Below are 21281 nucleotides of genomic sequence, written 5' to 3' on the forward strand. Positions count from 1 at the left end.
GCCTGATGAGAGGGACGTCAGTGTTGCCTCACAATAGAATCACCTATGACTAATACATTTAATTTTGTGTTTTGCCTTGAGGGTTTGACCAGTGAGACACTGGTGTGTGAGCTATTATGTGTAATGTGTTCTGCAGAGGAAGTATTATGTGTAGTGTTCTTGTGTTTGTGTTTGGGAGGTCTCTGGTGTTTAGGTATGTTTCTGGTGAGGACCTCCACATATGTAAGTATGTGTGATGTGGGTTGGGTGGAGCAGGATGTGAGATTTGCATGCTGGCAACCCACTCATTGTCACATGTACTGACTAGTGTGTGTGAAAGCATGGATTCAAGGATGTTCTTCGTGTTTCACTGTTGTAGTCATCACACTTAGGTTATCTGCCTGCAGGTAGCCCTCAGTCGGCCCAAAAACCAGAGTCTTAGTATTTCTGCGTCGGTTGCTGTTGCTTCTTCCATGACGTCAGCCAACAGCCAACACTACATCAGTTTTTCTTGCTGAGGAGGAGCCCAAAGCAGAAGCAGTTTGCAAGTGCCGGTAGGCCGCTACCTGAAATATTTGTTTTCGAGTTTGTAATCCTGAAGACTTTTAATGCGAATTACCCCATTGGGGATCCTTTATTCTTGCTCTAACCGATGTCAGAAAAAGTTAACAATTGTCTTGCCTGTGGGTAGCAAATACCTCACAGAGATTTTCATTTTTACTGCGTCACCTGTTTAGGCCCAGACCACGACGTCCCTCGCTGTCGGTTTTGTGCCTTAATGCCCGAACCATTTGTCATTGGGCTATCTTTGTCGCTAAATTCTTTCGCTCTCGTTCTCAGTATTCCAAAATGGCTTCAATAAGCCATCTAACTACCGATCTTCTGAAAAAAACGTAAATATAAAGACAGAGACAGAGAGCATAGGTCCAAAACTGCCGACGACGCTTCCGTTAAGCTAGTCGCCAGCCTGCTGGTACTCAGTGAGGCGCCTTTGCAGCCCCTGATGCTCACCTCTATGGATTCGCAGGCCTCTGCTGACACCCATTCGGTGTCCAGTATGCCACGAGATACTTCTTCGACTATGGAACTTGAGGATGTCTCTAACTTGGATGGGTCCGAAGCCGCTGTGCAGGCACCAGCTTCTGAGGGTGTATTCCATCCTACCGATGTTCATATCAAAGCGATGACTTCGTTTTTAGCCAAAACTACCGAGTTTCTTAGGCCCAGAGTGCGCACTACACCTAGAAAACCGATGACCAAAGTGCATGTTCAAGTTCCCATGCCACAAAAGCAAATGCTTAGAATGGCTGAAGACCTTATTACCCTAATAAGAGGAAGCCAGCCTTCTCCTGCTAAGAGACAAAGAATTGAGTTTCCTTCTGATTCCACTGACCAGGAGTCCAATGACTCTGATCCTCCTGATTATCAGGACATGCCCTTATCAGCCTATGAGGATTCAGATGCAGAGGAATCCATTCCCTTGCCTCCCCTCCAGAGGATTTTTCTTTTGGTGAAACTTTGCATACTTTAAGAGAGCATTTCCACTGGGAATGCCAAGACTACCCTCAGTCCACAAAGAGACTCAGGGAATTTTTAGAGTTGCCTCAACACAGGCCTCTGGCTATACCCCCTGTCCTGGATGTTGTTGATGATGTTTTTATGGAATCCAGTCTAACTCCAGATACATTCCCCCGGCCCCTAGGAAACCTGACAGGGACTACAAAGTACCTGATTCCCACAAACTTCTCTTCAAGAATCCCACTGCTGGTCCAGAGACCATTTCACATGGACCTAAAGGTATTAAGACTACTACAGCCAAAAATCCTACTCCTTCGGACAGGGATTCCAGAGTTTTAGACAGATGGGGTAAGTAGGTATATACCTCTGCAACTCTTGTCATCAGGGCACTGAATTGCCACTTTTACATGTTGAAGTACCAGCAACATACTATGGAACTAATTAAACAAAAAATGATATTATTGCCAGACTGTGCAGAAAATAAAGATTTACAAGAGCTAATGCATTCTGCAAACCTAGTTGGTAAGCATACTTTGCAGTGTGGCTTTGATGCCCTAAAAATATCTTGCAGGGCTGCAGTCACTGGGTCTGTACTGACACGGCATGCTTGCCTGAGGGAACAATCCTTGCCAGATCATGTCAAATCCAAATTACTAGATGCTCCTTTAAATCAGGATAGTTTGTTTGGCTCCAAAGCAAAAGTTGTTCTTAAAAAGATGGAAGAAAAGCCAAATCTATGCAAACTTTCAAAGAATTCTTACAAGTACAACCACCTAGATTCAGTAGGCATTGGCCTTCAAAAAACTGGTCCAGCTCCTGCCGGGCCTTCCCAGACCAAGAGGAAACAGGCCACCCATACTCAGGGTATGCAGAGATCAAAACAATGGAGTGCTCCCACATCAAAAGCAGGGAGTGTTAAGCTGCCCCTTATGGAAAACGTTCACAATGACTTCTCAATTATCCTTCCCAGCCCTGCCCAATTACTTGTGCCCCTAGGAGGAAAATTTGCCCTTCACGCAAAAAACTGGATGTCCATTACTCAGGACTGATAGGTCCTAAACATTGTATCCCAGGGGTACAAATTCTTCCATTTACTACCAACCCCAAGTGGGTTTCCAGACCTTCCTTCAACCAGTGGGCAGAGGCTCAAAAGCAAGTACTGTCTCTCCTCAATAGCAGAGATATTCAACCTGTTCCAGTAGAACAAAGGGGTCAGAGTTTCTACTCCAGACTTTTCCTGGTGCCGATAAAAGAGGGCTCCAGGCGCCCAATCCTGGATCTTTCTATTCTTAACACCTTTCTGGTGGTCCCAAAATTCAAGATGCTTGCCCTGCAACAGCTTCTCCCCATGCTAGCCAAGGATGCCTGGTTAGTCACTCTAGACTTAAAAGAAGCTTATCTGCACATCCCCATAAGGGGGTGTATATTATAGCCCGAAAGTTTACTTCAGCGAACGCTCACATGAGCGAAAACTCTGGTAAACAAAAGGGTGTTTGTGGGGTCATGGTGCAGGGAGGAGTGGGCTTTTTGCCCTTTCCTCACTGTAGTGCAATCTCGGAGTTGGAATATATATAGTTAGCGGGAGGTGTGGGGGGTGCAGCAACCCACAATCAGCAGTTCAATTACCGTTTTCTCTCATGTGAGCGTTCGCTGAAGTAATCTTTCGGTCTTCTAATACAGACCCCCCATAAGGGAGTCATGTAGGAAATAGCTAGGTTTCAGGGCAGGCTCTATGCACTATCAGTTCTCTGCACTTCCTTTAGCCTTATCTACTGCGCCCAGGGTATTCACAAAGTGCCTGGCTCCAGCCACTGCATACTGCAGGCAGAGAAATATTCAATTTTTCCCATAGTTGGACAATTGCCTGATTCAGGCTGACAGTCAAGAATTGCTACTTCAGCACCTGGCATTTGTAAAAAAAGCCTTCTTACTTCATTGGGGTACACTATCAACAAAAAGAAATCACAACTGGTGCCCAGTCAAAAGATTGTATTCCTGGGAGCAAGCTTGGACACAACTTCCCAGATGGTATTTCTCACTTCAGAAAAACAGGTCTGTCTGACAAATTACTTCAAACAAATGGCCACCAAAACCCAGCTATCTGCTAGAAAAATACTGCAAGCCCTAGGGTTCATGGCCTCATGTATTCTGCTAATTCCATATGCAAGACTGCATATGAGGAAACTTCAGTGGTACTTAAAAAGTCTTTGGTGCCAACATTCTCAGGACCTGGAAACAGTCACTCCTATTATACCTTGTCTAAGGGCAGAGTTCCTTTGGTGGGCAGAAGCATGCTACCACAACAAGGGACTGTGTTTCACTCAACCCCTCGCTGCCCAAACCCTGACAACAGATGCACCAGACTATGCATGGGGGGGGGGGGGGGCTCACATGGCAGGAAAATGCATTCAGGGCCACTGGAGCCCAAGCCAGATTCTCCTGCACATCAATCAAAAAGAGATGCTAGCTGTACAGAATGCTCTGACTGCCTTCAAATACCTAAGCCTTCCAGGACAACTGATTATAAAAACAGACAGCACCACAGTGATGTGGTATATAAACAAGCAGGGGGGGGGACCCATTCTTACCCTTGGCCCTGTGGAACACAGCCCTGAGCAACCAAGTGCACCTACAAGCTCAATTCTTGCCATGAAAACAAAATTCACTGGCAGATGACTTAAGCAGAAATCTCCTAGACCCACACGAGTGGAAATTGGAGCCCAACACCTTCAACCATCTGATCCAAAGGTGGGGGACACTGGAGGTGGACCTCTTTGCCTCCCCAGAGAACCATCAGTTGCACAAATTCTGCACCTGGAACCCTCACAGCAGGGTCTGGAAGGTGGATGCCCTAGCCTTTCAATGGGAAAACCTCTCAATGTATGCCTTTCCTCCTCTGCCCCTTTTCTCCAGAGTACTACTCAAGATAAAACAGGACAGGCCAAGGGCAATTCTTACTGCCCCATACTGGCCACGCCAGCACTGGTACCCACTCTTACAGCCTGACAACAGTGCCACCCTGGCACCTTCTCCAGACTCCTACCCTGCTGTCTCAGCAGGAGGGACAGATTTTACATCCTCAATTGCAAACCCTAAACCTTGCAGCCTGGCTTATCCCTTGAATACCCCACCAGCAGCCCTCAGGAAACAGGTGCTGGACATCATTTTTGAAGCCAAAAGGCCTAGTACTAGGAAATACTATTCTGAAAAGTGGAAAAGATATTGTTCTTGGAATTAGTCTCAAGGGAAGGACACAGCAGTGCCCTCCTTACCTCTAATCCTGGATTACCTAGCAGAGCTACTCCACAGAGGCTTATCCTTCTCCTTCATTAAGATTCATGCCTCTGCCATCTCAGCTCATTATAATACTGAGCCACCTCTATTTTCTCACCCTCTCATCAAGCAGTTCCTGAGAGGGGCTAACAACTTAAGGCCCCCTAGGAGAGCACCCACCCCTGCCTGGGACCTTAACTTTGTACTGGAAAAGCTCACTCTTCCTTCTTTTGAACCTGCTGCCTCAGAAGACTTAAAAGTCTTCTCTTGAAAAACAGTCTTGCTTTTAGCCATAATTTCAGCAAGAAGAGTGTCTGAGTTACAGGCAGTAATGGCTGTGGAACCTTTCATTATTTTCCATGCTGACAGGGTTTCCCTCAAAACTAACCCGTCCTTTATGCCTAAGGTGGTGTTCAGTGTGGCTATAAACCAATCCATCCATTTGCCAACTTTCTTTCCTAACCCTCAGAATAAAGGGGAAAGGATCCTGCAATCCTTGGACATGCACAGACAGCTCAGGTTCTACCTTGACAGGAATAAGACTTACAGAAAATCTGACAAGCTGCTAGTCAGCTTTGCTACAGGGGCAGAGGGTAAGGTAATTTCAAAACAAACCACTTCCAAATGGAGAGCACACTGCATCCATTTCTGCTACAAGCACCAATGTAAAGCTACCCCACAGGGGATCAGACCACATCCCACTAGAGCTACTTCCACTCTACAGCATTTCTCAGAGGGAGTCCCTACCATGGACATTCTGGAAGCTGCAACCTGGAGTTCTGTTCACACCCTCACCAAGCATTATCACTTACCTATCTTTTCTAAATCCAGGGCTGGAATTGCTACAGTATTCTTGCAAGGCCTACTAGCCAGCTCTAACACTTCTTGACTGCCTCCACCCCTACTAGCCAGCTCTAACACTTCTTGACTGCCTCCACCCTTCCTCAGCTTTGGGAATCAACCCAAGTGTGATGACTGCAACAGTGAAACACAAAGAACATAGTACAGTTGTGTACACTTACCATAAATGTAGATGTTCGAGTGCATTCACTGTTTCAGTCCTGGTTTCCCTCCCTCCAGCCCCCTGGTTTTCTCTATCTTTCTATCTCTACTCTCTATGGCCATTCCTAAAGGCATTGGTATTTGCTTTTTAGTGGTGGTGTTCCCCACCATATACTAGCTCCCTATTTGGGGGGCTCCTGACATTTGGGACAAGAAAAACTGATGTAATGGTGTTGGCTGCCTGTTTTATATCCCTGACGACCTGATGTCATGGAAGAAGCAACAGCATCTGACGCAGAAATACTAAGACTCTGGTATTTGGGCTGACTGAGGGCAACCTGCAGGCAGATAACCCATGTGTGATGACTGCAACAGTGAATACACTCGAACATCTACATTTATGCTAAGAGTACACAACTGTACTTTCTTAATACATTTGCATCCCTCACACACTGCATTTGTGTGGACTAGGAGTAGAGGGTTTTCAGTGAACATGAGACAGTTGCTACACTGCCTCAGGATGCCCATGTTGACCAAGCTGACTGGAGAAACTGTGGGAAACTATCCATCCACAGTGACAAGTACATTTAGAATATTCAGGAAACGCGGTCACACTTAGGAGTTGCCAGTGAGTGAGAGGTGTATTGGCACCTCTGAGGCTAGGCTTAGTGTTACACCTGACAGTACAGCAGATCCGTGAGAAACCTCTGGAGGACCACATGCAAAGTGCTAAGGGAAAATTTAACAAACAAAATATTTGGATCTATAACCACCAATGGTAACCACCACTACACGTCCATGCGCGATGGAGTGCCACACACAAACAACTGCAAACACAGGGCTTAAATAAAACAAGAAAATACCCTTTTTAACTCAACTAGCCAATAAAAATGCTCTCTCTCTCTCTCTGAGCTCTAGTCCAATCACCCTCAGTACGATGGAATCCAGACAGCACTCTCCTCAAACAAGGGTGCAGAAGGGCCTTTATCAACAAAGGTGGCTTGAAGTTGATGCTCAGATGTTACAAAACAGACCGAGAAACAGCAAACTTGGAACTGGGCAGTGCTACAGCTGAACTAGTACAGTGTAGAGTAAAATGTGACCAAAAATAGTTCAGGCAATTCAAACAGACAGTGGAATGCAAATACACATTAAAAGTGCAATATTAGAGCAAAAACAGGCATTTATAATTCATTGGAAGCAGCAGATGCCTCATATATTTCAGTATCTCAGTGAAGAGCTGGTTTTAGTGCTCAAGTGATACCAAACAGTCCAGATTCAGCAAGTCTGAATCTAGCCTCTGCTATAAAACGTAAAAGTACTAGGAATTCAAAGTGCATAAAATCATAGTCACAACAGCAGAAGGCAGTTTAAATAATGCAGCAATTCTCATCATAGAAGGGTGTAGGCCACACTCTCCCGCCACAAGTGTCTAGACCACAAACCTTTCTAATGTAAAACAACTGGTTTTGGAGCACAAATGCTTAAGACAGAACTAAGACACTTCAGAATAACAGACACAATAGGCCTACAACCAGCAGTTTCCAGCCAGAAGGGTGCAGGCTACCCTCTCCTGCCCCAAGAGTTTAGACCACAAATCCTCCTAATGTAAAGTAAGTGGTTTGGAACCCAAGTACTTACACCAGAATAAATACACTTAGAATAACAGGCACAATAAGCCTTCATCTGCAATTCCCAGCTTAGAAGAGTGTAGGCCATACTCTCCCGCCACAAGAGTCTAGACCGCAACCCTCTCAATATAAAGTAATTGGTTTGGAGCCCGGGTGCTTAAATCAGAACTAAGATACTTTCAGAATAACAGACAGCAATTCCAGCTTAGAAGGGTGCAGGCTATACTCTCATGCCACAAGAGCCCAGACCACAACCCTTCCAATGTAAAGTAACTGGTGTGGAGCTCAAGTGCTAAAACTAGAACTATGACACTACAGAATAACAAACACAATCCTTCAACCAGCAATTCCCAGCTTAGAAGGGTGTAGGCTATACTGTCCTGCCACAACTGTTTAGACCACAAATCTTCCTAATATAAAATAACTGGTTTGGAACCCAAGAGCTTAAAACGGAACAAAAACACAGAACAACAAGCACAATAGGCAGTCTCCCACCAATTCCCAGCTCAGAAGAAAAGAGGCTACCCTCTCCTCCCACAAGAGTGCAGACCGCAAACCTTTTTTAACATAAAATAACTGGCCTGAAGCCCAAGTCCTTTAACCAAAACTAAGACACTCAGAGTAATAATTACAATTTAATCAGGCTACTAACAAGCAGGATTAAATGCAGTAGAATAAATGCACTTGAACACTATAAGAACAAGCAGTATAAGCAAAATAAAGTAATGAAGTAGGAAGAGACACAAAAACAATAAAAGCTGTTGAATAAAGTTTTTTTATACATTAAATTCAGTTACAATAATACATGTACATTTCTTTGCATTCTAGCAGGGTGCACTGTTGATACATTTTAACATAAGCAAACCTCACAAATACATTTGGAGCATAAGCATCTGTACAAATCAGTTTGATATACAAATGACATATAATTATTTACAAATTCCATCTAGCTGTGTTGGCCCAAATCATACATCCACTGCCCTACTTTTGGCATGACTGGCAGTACCTCCTATCGTCACACAACTATATATTGTTTTCTACTAGAATGGGTTTGTCCCTTTCCCACCTTTCTAAACACATACAATGTTACTCATGCCACGTGTTAATTTTCATTTGGCATCATAAAGCTGAGTTAATGTTTTTGTATTTTTACCTTCACTGCTGTACAGCATGTCCACCTTGATGAATCACAGTTTACTTCCTGGGAAGGTACTCCCAACACAGGAAGCACCACATGACAGTTGAAGGCAACAAGAATGGTAAGGGATGCAGAGATGGATTCCTCCAAGGTAACCTACTGCATCTGTGTAACTACATATAGTTCATTGAGCTCATATATTTTTTTATCCTATACATTTTAAGCACCTATTCATTGCGATTTTATTAAATTTCTGGTACCCACCAGATACACTTACTTGCACCAGGAATGTCTCATCCCTTCACTGATCTCAGGAACAGAAATCCAGTCACTGGGCCACTGGGTCATCACAAGCATAATCATTTAAATATGCCCCCCTTGTACGACTTTAATAACTGTTTTACACGTCCTACAGTAGAATACCTGCAACTCTTTTCAGTACTTCTGTACTGTTGAAACTCTAAAACAAAACAGTGTGATCAGAGCAAAAGTGAGTGTTTGTGATTTTTTAGCAAGCAAGTCCATTCTCGATGTTACTACAGAAACCTTATGACCCAGACTTGCATCAGAGACTCACAACACAACAGCTTTCATTTCACTCGGGAAATGAAAGCTCAGAAAGTGGTAATGAGAGTCTTTTAGAGAGCTACCATCATGCTCCCAAGTCATTACACTGCAAGATAAACACTAAAAGGACAGGGTAGTGGAACACAAGCCAAAGGAACTGATGTATGATGTGTTTTGATCTTGCAGTCATTTAACAAATTTGCAGGATATGAATAATGGATATATTTTGTATGCTTTTACCTGTCTTAGTGGACTCAAAAAATCCAATCTCTTGTCTCACCAAGGAACTGAAAAGGAAGTTTCGGATTCTCTGGTTCAGCCTGGAGAATGTAAACATAAAAAGGCCACCTCGGAGTCCAGCTGAAATGGAACTAGAACAAGATTAGACAATGTTAATGAACAGCAAGGGACAGTATGGAAACCAGACTTCAATGAGACAAGCAATAGTGTCATGTTAAAAAGTTATATATCACATTCATTGAGTAACTGCACTATTAACATATATAAAAAGTACAAATGCAGAAAAAACAAAAAATAGCTCAGCAAACATTTGTGGCTCACAACAAAGAAGAGTCTGTCTTTTTTTTCAATTCTGAAACTGGTAAATGGGAAAGGTGCACTAAGTCAAGGCTCCCACTGGGACATGCAACAGAAGTCCACCCTAGTAAGTAAGATTACTTTAGAACTTGAGATTAGAATTTGGAGGTATGAACTAGTAAGGTTACTGTTTCTAAGTGTTTTTAAATCTTATTCCACTCAATGTCAAGACAATGTCTTGTGATTATTTCATTTACTAAATTATAGTAGCTGCTTAGGTTGTTATTTATATCCATTCAGCTTTTAATGGCTTCTGTACAAAGGTAAAGAACCAATAATGTAACAGATAACAAGACTCTTATTTATTGCATTGCATTGGCTGGGTAGATTTCAGCTGGCATAGGGTTGGTTTTCAAAAGAGATGCCAGATAGTACACATACAGAGGAAGATCTGTCCAAGCACCAAGGGAACTCCTGTGCTCTTATCTGGAGGCAGATCCAATGTTACACAGGAAATATAAAAATCAAAGAGGAAATAAAGCTATGATTTGAGTTGATCTCATACTATATACCAAGAACCTAAATGTCTTTTACTGGCATCAGGCAGCTGAAGAAACATAATTACATCAAGAGGTCATGCATGCACAACCTGGTGGACTTGTTTGATAACATCACCAAATCAATGGACAAGGGAAAAACAGTTCACACTGTGCCTACATTGACCTGGCCAAGGCATGACACAATACCACAACTGGGCATTGGAGACAAACTTATGATGTTATGTATAAACCCTGATACCACCCAGTGGATAGTCAACTGGCTCACAGACAGGGCCCAGAAAGTTAGAATTGGGGAGACCACCTCTACAAAGAGGTCAGTCACCAGCGGAGTCCTTCATGAATGGGTCCTGGGCCTGCTCCTTTTTGGCATTTACGTCTCTGAAGTCAAGACCAACATCAAGTCTCTGTGGCTGACCAGATTTGCAGATGATAGCAAATTAGGAGCAGTCATAGAATCCCCCACTGATACTAATGTTCTCCAAGAGGGGCTGACACAGACAAATAACTGGTATCAGAGCCACAAACTAAAACTAAATGCCAGGAAATGCATAATCAAACCCCTAAGAGTTGACCCAATAGTCAGGACTTGGGGATGCACATAGACAGTAATCTACTTTTGACCATCACTTGTATACAGCAGTGAGAAAATCATTTTATGTTGCACAACTTATAAACAAGGGTATGGCATCTAGGTCAAATGAGGTCACTGTTGCACAGTATTTGGCATCAGACCGGTTATTGAGTATAATGCCCCCTCTGACATGCATCTAACCAGGCTTATCCAACAAATGGAACGTACACGGATGGATTTCCTACATATCTGCAAAAAACAAAACAGCACTAGAACGACCCATTCTAAAGATTTAGGACCAGATTCAATAAAGCCTGCACACTAAATGTCCACGATATGTATTCAGTTTCTTACTGCATTTTTTGTGCTTAGTAGTCACTCAAAAAGATTACACTAAGTGTACATGTAGTCTACACTTTGTGGTAACCTTTACGAATCCCTGTCAGTATTTAAAGCTGCAAGAATATCAGTAGGAAAACTAAAATTAGGAGGAAGAAGGTGTGTGTGTTATGTCTGTGTTGTCTGTTCACTCAGAACAGTTTACACTTACTGTAAGTATTATTAAATCCCGGGGTTAAACTTTTCCTGTGATATAAATAGGACCTACTTGAGAAACAAGTATGTATCCCACAGACTATCCATTCTCTGGAGTAGGATCCCCATCTATATGAAGCAGAGTTCCTCCCTAACCTAATTCAAGTGTAACTTGAACTTCTGTTTTCTTGTTCAAGTTTAAAAAAAGAAGATATTTTCACTTCACTTCATGCAGGGAGTGAGTAAAATAAGTTGCCTGAATAATTCTGGTAAAGACTCCAAAGGATGACAGGGCACCTTAATAGTGAACTCTATCCAGGTCATATTCCTGCAGTCGCACACTGTCCTGCTAGGGGGAGTCCAAAGTCCTAATGCAAGAAACCAGCAGAGTGGCCCCAGGACATTGTCCTATAATGTCACCCTCACTGCATGTCAGGACATTACTCATGACACAGAGTACCTGTAACCTTAAGACTGACATTCTTTACCTCCTGTGTCATGTGTGTGTGTGTGTGTGTGTGTGTGTGTGTGTGTGCGCGCGTGTGTGTATGTGTTGACAGTCATGTAATTGTGTCCCAGCCATTTGTGCTCATGATGATGACTGTGGACCACTACACCTTCCTTTCCTCCTGAGTCAGGTAGGTGGGAATGTCTGACTGACAGTGTAGTCCAGCCATGCACCGACCAGCATAGCTTAATGTTAACATTGCGTGCATCACACTTGTTCTGTGTGACATTGCACTGTCAGTGCACGCTCATCAGAGCCCATAGTTTTGAACTACACATTATACCTCTTCACCTCCACTGCCATGTACTGTGACCATCGTTCTTGGAGAAGGAGTTCTACAGCTGTCTGTGAATGCTGTTCCACCTCACTCTAACTGGACAACTGAGCTCTTGCACCTACTCTACTGACCACTGGTGTACGTAGTCTTCTATAACATTATTATGGGACTGCCCAGCCTATTTCTCCAGCATCATGTTTTGCAGCATGCAGCAAGCTAGGAATATTGCGTGGGCTATGGTAGAATCACAGCTGAGTGCCCCCCCAGACAGAACAATGCAGCAGAAGCAGGCTCTGAGGAGACTGAACACATGATATGATGTCACAGATTTGTTTTATACTGGAGTCTGGCCAAGGTTTGTGGTGTTCATACAGGTACATAGGGCTATCCTAGACTTTAGCAGGTATCCAGAATCACCTGCAGCACAGTATCACCATTTGTGTGTTTGGATGGATTAATACATTTGGATACACTATAAATACACTATATATTAATGTTAGCCATAGTGTCTGCACTTACCAACTAGTTCTCACGGGAAAGAGCAATGGCTGATACAAGATGATACTAAAGAGAATGTGGCACAGGAAGATGTTCTGGAACTTTCTGCAAAATGCCCACAGGAAATGTTCCCTCAGCTTATTAAAAAAATATCTAAGAGAAGAGTTGCTTGATTTAATAGAGATGGACAGACATATTAAGATCAATGAAAGAAACAGATTACCAAAAGTCGATAAAAACCCTAAATTAGAAGTTTGATAAAACAAATGAACATTGTCATTAAGACTGCCCATAAAGAGTCATGAGATATAACAGAAGTAAGTAGGATACATTACTGTGCAGCTAAATTAATAACAGATAAAGTCTTACCATAAAAACAGACAGCAGTAAGGGAAAGGAAGGGGAGAAATCAAATGCCATCATGGAAGTCTCAAACAGAAAAAAATTATAAAGTAATTAAGACAAGAAGTGTCACTGTTAGAAGAGTACAGAAGAGGGAAAAGATCAACAAAAGTACTCAGAAAGATAAACATGATAAAAGCAATGCGCAATATATGAACAGATCAGGATCTATCATACACTATTGCAAACAATAAACTAAAAATATCAGCACAGGCAGAAAAACTTAGAAGATGTGCAGATAAATATAAAAGAAAAGTACAAAATAAGCAATTTATTAATGACCCCCCCAAAAAAATTATAGAGAACTGGGAAATAAGGCAAAAGGAATTGAAACACCATCACAAAAGAAGAAATAGATACATTTTGGAGAAATATCTATAAAGATCATGTGGAACATAAAGATGCTGAATGGATAAAAGCAAAAGAAAAAATAAGAAGTTCAAATATGCAGGATATGAAATGGGATGAAGTAAATACCAGAGAGATCGTAGTTAAGAAAAACCCTAATTGGAAAACTCCAGGCCCAGACGTAGTACCTAACTTCTGGCTAAAAGTATTAACATTTTTGCTTGAAGATTTAGTCAGGATTAAGAACTACTTCTATGTGCACCCCAAACAGGCAACAACCTGGTAAACAACAAGAAAAAAAATACTCCTACTTAAGAGCGAACCTGCAAGCTGTCCTAAAAACTACAGACTGATAACTTGCCTGCCAACAGAATTTACAGTTATTTAGAAGAAAATTCAATCATGGCAATAAAACAAAAGTGTAATAAAAGAAAGTCATATGGAACAAAGGATCATGTGTTGTTAAAGTCATAACAGAAACATGTAAAAAGGGGAAAATCTAAGTATGGCATGGATATATTAAAAAAAAAGCATCTGATAGTATTTCACATTCATGCATAAAAGAGTACTTAAAAATGTATAAGATACACGCTACACTGATTGATCACATTACAGCGACCATGAGACAGTGGCAAAGCACTTTACAGCTAAGCCATGATAAAGGACACATTATTATTTCAGGGATAAAAATTCAAAGGGGGATATCCCAGGGTGACTCTGTCACTGCAACTCTTTTATCTTGCCCCTAACACATTAAAGAGCACTGTCTACTTAACAGATTATATCATGGCTACAATTTGGCTCCCAGAATAGAACAAAGTGTGAAGACTTCTCATCTTTTTGTGGATGACTTAAAACTGTATAGTTCATCAAATGAAGAACTGAAAGCACAACTGCAAGTGGGCAAAACTTTTCAAATGATATAAGAATGTCATTTGGTCTTGATAAATGTGCAAAAGCAACCTTTAAAACAGGAAAGCTGCAGCACCAAGAAAACGTCACTTTGGGACAGGAATGTGCTATAAAAGAACTTGAGCAAGAGGGGGTGCATAAATATTTGGGAATTGATGAAGGATCAAGAATAAAACATGAACAAATGTGAATAAAACTTAGTAAGGAATACTTTAGAAGACTAAAATTAATATTGAAAACAGTGCTGACATATAGGAACAAAGTCCAAGCTATAAACCAATTTGCTCTTCCTCTCCTAATGTATAGTTTTGGAGTGAATGACTGTCCCCTAAAGGTGTTGGATTGGTTGGACAGGAAAACAAGGATGCTTCATGCTTATCAAATGATTTACAAAAATCAGTGTACATCAAGACTAAATATTCCCCGTTCTGAAGGAGGTATGGGCCTCCTCGAAATCGATTACATGTATAGCTCTGCAATAGTAGGACTACATTCATATCGGCTGACCTCACAATAATCAATTGTAGTGAAAGGTTTAAAACATGAGGAGAATGTCTAAGATGACTTTACTGCTTAGTTTAGCAGAAGCATATCAGCATCAAGCCAAAATGGAAATCAAATCACAAGTAGATAAAAATCAGTCAGTAACTGAATGTGCTAAAAAACAAAAGAAAGAATACAAGGTTAAGGATCAGATAAGAAGGCAAGAAATGTGGAAAATGCATAAATATAGTTGCAAGTACAGAAAACGCTTGGGACAACTTCATGTTGATCAGGATCGACTGTAGGAATAGTTAAGGACGGGTGAATTTAAACCAAAAGATGAAAGGTTAAGATTGGCGGCCAAACATAGTGGACTATGTACACTTTGATTTACAAAGTCCACTGAAAATGTAGGAGAAACAGACAAATGCAGGTTTTGTAAAACAGAATTGGAAACGGTTGCACACCTTGCTGCTGGTTGTGACATACTAATGACAGAAGGACTGTATACTGAAAGTCATAATAATGTGGCAAGACTGCTGCACTAGGTTTTGTGCAAACATAATATTAAAGTAGCAGAAAAACACTGGAAACATGAGTCACAAGGCATTGTAGAAAATGAAGTTTATATCACATGGGATCACCCACTAACAACAGTTCAAAAAATACATGCGAGAAAACCAGATAAAGTAGTCCATGAAAAGAAGACAAAAGTAGCATTGATTATTGAAATTGCTACACCCAGTGACTACAATGTCTTATGTACAGAGAGACACAAAGTCATAAAATACCAAGATTTCCAGACAGAAACAAGGGCAATGTGGAAGGATACCCAGACAGTTCCAATAGCAGTAGGAGCAACAGGTCTTATAAAAAAGAATTTACAATCGAACTTTGATATGTTACCGATACTTGTAACTCCATATGAATTGCAGAAGGAGCCATTACTGGGCCCACTGCGGGTGCTGCAAAGAGCACTTCTGGCTAATATAAAAGACTGGAACAATACTAATTTCATGAACTTTAAACATACTTTGACTTAGGAATGGTATCCATTCCCAACTTTGTATTAGAAACCCAAAAGACTTGGAGAATTTAAAAAGAGAAGACATGTAGAAACACATCTACCATTGCACAGTCAGAATATGCAGATGTTGCACTGGTGCATGGAAGTTTTACATTATTTCTTAATGCCTACTATTGTTACTAGGCATTTTTATGATAACACATAAACTCACCTTGGCACTATCTTAGACACTCCAGTCTGCTGCATTGCATCTGTTTTTTGTATTTAGTCTCTTCAGGAGCTAGGGACAGAAAAAGAGCATAATGAAATATCTGATGATGGCCAGCAGTGGCTGAATATTTGGGTAGCTAAAATAAGTTATACTTAAAGTACAGAAGTAGTGACTGCATCTTAACTTCTTCCCTTTATCAGCAAAGTTGGTCAAGGTTGAGATGCCTCATATCACTGTAATGGTGATGGCAAAGATCCCCCATGTATGGAATGCCAATAGCAAGGGTGACAGCTTTGCTGAAACCATTTCATGTTTCAGCCTTACAGCGTGACCAAGTATAGCCCTCCTTCAGGAGCCTCTGGCTGTACTCGTTATGGGACATAGCCATAACAATCTTGGGACTTTTTCCACTGCCGCTGTGCTTTAAACGAAGCACTACCCTCTCATTCACCAGCCATTATGTCACCCCTTGAAGACTCATGGGAAAACAGCAAATAATCAACACCCAAAACAGTTCTTGGCATGTCCCATCTGCTGTGCAACAGTAGGCATTTATGAGCACCTCATATGCCAGACTGATGGCAAACTTAGAAAATGTAGGTACTGTGTTACTGTTTCCAATGGCACTCTGAAGTGTGAAACATGGCAGCCCTCCATCCCCGTGTTGAGAATATATGCTGCAGAGTGACTTTATCTGATGATGGCTGATTAGGGACTGACAAGTCTCTCAACCCTAAAATAACTGGCCGTATGTGCACAGCATCATGCAGAAATCTGCACAATGTTTCTCAGGTCTGCTCGTCAAGCAATTGGAGTGACTCAGAAACAATAATGACATTAGTCCTAAATAGCATAATCATTGTGCCCAAAGGGATAATTCTACATTACATTAGGGCAACAGCACACAGCCTCATCGCTTTACAGAAGAAAACATTGGATTAATGAGTTTGAATCCTGCTGAAGTCCTTCTTTCTGAGTGAAGACATCTGCTTATGTATGGTAAGCATACCTCTCAGCCTGGAAACATCAAAAATCTGGACAGAGGCCCATGAAAAATAGGTACAAATCTGTACGCTGATTAAAATAAAATCTGCATACATAATTATGTAATCCCACCCACTCCACTGGAATTGTGGGATACCAACATTCAAAACGCAAACTGAAGAACAGATAAAATATTATATTAAACAACAACACAAAATATAACCATCAGTTCCTTTTTGCTATCCAGCAATTTATAAAAAAAGTAGTTCTGGTACCAGGTGTAAACTGTAGAGAAAAACATCAGGCATTAATGCTTTACTATATTTTCTAGCTACTACCCTAGCCTAGATGCTCTAGCCTCTAACTATCTCAAATAGTCAAACTGTAAGAACAAAGAAATACATCAGATGACAGCATTGATAAAAAAGAATGTGCTCCATTGATGAACATGTTTATGAGCAACTAAGAACTAAGTGACTTACTGGTTCTCAAACAAAAAATAAACTGGGAACAGAAATATAAAAAGACTACAGTCGCAACTCAACTGAAGCTGATCAACATAAAACAGTCTCCAGGATACATACAGACACACATATATATTACTACATCTTACCATATCAGATTACTTTTAACATGGCCTTCTGCATCTCATGGTTTATGTCACACCAACTACGCTATTATTACAGACACATACTGTTGCTTCAGACCAAGCCATGAATGACACTGATACACCTCTGCTAAGTGTCACAAATCACATTAAAAATACTGCATATTTAAAATTCCACATTGCAATACCAAAATCAGTCCTATATGATGGTTAAGAGATTAGTGGCATAAACTATATTGTGGAGATGTACTAAATTTTGGTGATGCTGGAGACTGTAGACCAGACTCTGTTCCAGACGACCGAGGTGAAACATCACTGGAGCTCAGAGTAGAGTCTGCACTTTTGTCTGTTTCTCCTAACATGAAGCACATAAAAGCAAATGTGTTTTAAGCAATGCTATCATTTCTGAAACAAGATAGTAAAAGGACTGAACATAGAAATCTGTCTAACATGCATAGGATAATGTGCATCTTGTAGGAGCTTTACATTTACTTAAATTCCTTAAAACGCAAAAAAAAAAATGCTCTCTAAAAACACTACCCAAAACATGGTTTTCACAAGGTTATGAATTAGAGCAATCGTATAGAGAATTAGAGCAAATATAAAGCCATTAGGAAGCAGGTGAACACTAACCTTGGTTCAACATAGCTTGTAGAGCACACATCATTACCTTGGTTCAATAAAATCACAGTGGCAAACTTAAGTACTGATTAAAAAGAAAGGACATATTTCTATACAAAGCATGACTTTGCATAAAAAGGAGTGACAGTAGTTTATAAAGTACACAGACTGTAATGGGGATATTGTAATTCTCATTCTGGATTAATTTGGGTTATATTAAACCAGTACAGGAACCTTACTTAATTTCTGTAACTAACAGAACTTAGATTAGCTGACCTTGACATGCCTTTTTTATTCTACTTGAATGGAAACACGGTAGTTAGATTCCTAGTCCGGTGCAAGCATCACCCCTGATAAGTATGCTTTTGTAAATTACATTTTACCTCATACAACATAAAGCTTGCACACTTACCCAAAGGGATAAACGAGTTGAGCAGGTAAACCTGAAACGGCCCACAAAACAACAGATAATGCATACGAACATCTCAGCAGCAGATAAAGTTTTCCAAACACAGCTCAGCAGGAGATAAACTTGCACATGCACACTTTCCCAGTAGATAAACTGAAATGGGACTTACGAAGGCAAACAGTCCAGCTCAGCAGCAGCAACTTGCCCAGCTGCAGATAAAATAAAGAAAAACTAAAATGGCCTGAGTGCATGAACTTATGATAAATTAAATGCACGCTGAAAGCTTAGGGACCCGTTTCTTACCTGAAGGCTGAGACTTGATGTGGGCAGATACGGCTGCCATTAGTGTTGCTGCCTGGTTCTTGCTGCTGTATTCCTGCACGCAGCCAGCTGGAAATAATGACGTGAGCTCCTTGAGCTCAATTCCGACTGGCTGGTAGCACTGACGGCGCTGACGTCAACGCGCACGTGATGACGTCAGCTCCAACAGCGTGATTTTTTTAAAAAATTAAAAAAAATTGAAGCAAAAAAAATCAGAAATGAAGGGGTGCCAATCGGGAATCATGGCACCCCTTCATTTGGACCCCAAAACTCGGTAAATACCGAGTAATTCAGTATGGTTGGGAGGTATGATGGTAAGTGGTACTTTTTTTATACATCCATTCCTTTGTAAAATGGTAGCTTTTTACTGATCTGTACCATGATGCTTCCAAGGGATGTCAGTTTGTAAATATATTATTATTTAATACTGCACACACAGACAGAATCTTACACTCGACATGGGGTCATACTGCAGGGCACTACCAGATGAATCCAGACAGAAAAAGCATTCCTTCAGCAGCTCATTCACATGCTGTATAATGTTTCTGCTTTGTGACAGCTGTACCCTGCTCTGTTTCAGTGCATAGATTTCCTATGGATGTCAGGAGCCAGGGTTCCAGGTTATATCTGGCATCACCAACAAGATGTCCCTATCAGAGATCACCCCTCAAAAGCTCCTGGCAAAGGTCACGTGTACCTGATGTGGGAGTGGTGATAACTGCCCGAATGACCTACACACGCACTGTAGATAATACTCTGTGTATTACAGATCACCTGGCAGTTGATGGGATGCTACCTTTTGCAGTACATGTACCTCCTTCCCAGATCATCAGATAGGGTCTTTATTTCTATGTAGGTACAAGTTATAGCCCCTAGTACCTTAGGAAATCAGGCTATATTACAAAACTTCCACATGGTGTTGGCTCTCTCCTCTGGGTAAGTCACAATCACCCATGCTCCTCCCTTATGCTGATATTGAGAAACTGATAAAATACTCTGCAGGCAGACACCTGTGATACCCCTCCTGTGCTCCCAATAGATCGCTAAAAGGTCTCTGTAGTTAATATATAGAGAGAGCCATATATACCTTTGTATCAATTGGGATAGTTACTCCATGACTCATATAGGGCTGCAGTCAAGGATGACACATGTCCACAATTTGCTGCATCATGTCCCTTTCAACACAGTACTGGCTCATTATATCAGTGTAGCAGAAGACATGAACTCTTAAATATGGTCAGATGACCCAGTGCTTTTGAAGGCAATACTGCACATACTGTGCAAAGCCACTACAGTGACAGCCACTTGCAAATAAACATTTACTACTGCTGTGGCAGCCCATAGTACAATTAAAGTTTTCTGGCTGAACAGGAGTATATGGCCAAGTTCAACTGTAAAGTTGGCACAGCATGTTTTTACTCAAACTCCATATATTAACATAGTATCATGTTCATACACAGAACAAACACATAGAAAATCACTGATGAGAACTCAAGTGGCTCTTGTTTACATATATTAAACTGAATACACTAACTCTGTGCTTTTACCTTAAAATCTCAACAGCTTATTAGAAAACACAATATTAATGCAAAGACTTTCCAGAGGTTAAACATTTAGTTACTAAGCAATACAAAAGGAGTGCCATCTGGATAGTCTAGGTACACTAGCACATGCATTCAATTTGGTCTAATTAAAAGGGACAGCAGTGACTGGGACAAAACACTCCTAGTTCACAACTCCATAACAGATGTTAAAACAACTATCTAGTCCTCGTGAGAGACAGGTGACACTCACATAGTGGTAACTGCTCTCCACAGAACCTAACTAGCCATATGTCACACTGACAAACACAGGTAAAGCTTTAAAATAGCTCATGTTTGTTTTCCTACAGCTTGCATTAAGTTACTCTATTTGCAGAATAGCCCCCACAATGAATAGAATACAGATCCATACTCCACACTCCACTAAAATGAACATCACAGAAGTATGCTGTGTAATTTACCATAAAGGCTACTTAAAGGTAAAGAAATGAAGCAGCTTGTCTAAAAATTTATTACTGCCAATTTGCCACCTTCATTGATATGTACATGGCTATTTCATCAATTAAACAGCACATCCTTCTCAATACCCTTTCAATTCCCATTCACTCAGTGAAGCATACCTCCACAAACCTGCTTATGTAGCTTAACAGTCTTCAAGGAAGACAGTGATAAAGTGCTTAGTGAAAGATGCAGAAATAAAAGTTAAGGGTACTGCGTCCCCCGGATTCATGAAGCTTGCGCCAGGTGCAGGCGTAGCATAGGCGGCATAACGCCAAATATGTCCGCCGAGCAATTCAGGTATGAACCAATCCCACATGCACT

At 41.2% G+C, this 21281-nt stretch overlaps 1 protein-coding gene across 1 annotated transcript in view; it reads right to left on the minus strand.

Annotated features, from left to right (window-relative positions):
* Positions 1–21281, minus strand: part of LOC122810570 — a 945872-nt gene that overhangs the window by 843233 nt on the left and 81358 nt on the right. The window contains exon 4 of the mRNA XM_044082150.1: positions 9349–9479. Coding sequence (XP_043938085.1) covers positions 9349–9479 — 131 coding nt within the window. The remainder of the gene's footprint in view (positions 1–9348; positions 9480–21281) is intronic.

The sequence above is a fragment of the Protopterus annectens genome, chromosome 9.part0 (genome assembly GCF_019279795.1).
Source record: "Protopterus annectens isolate FY-2018-M chromosome 9.part0, PAN1.0, whole genome shotgun sequence".
Lineage (NCBI taxonomy): Eukaryota > Metazoa > Chordata > Ceratodontiformes > Protopteridae > Protopterus > Protopterus annectens.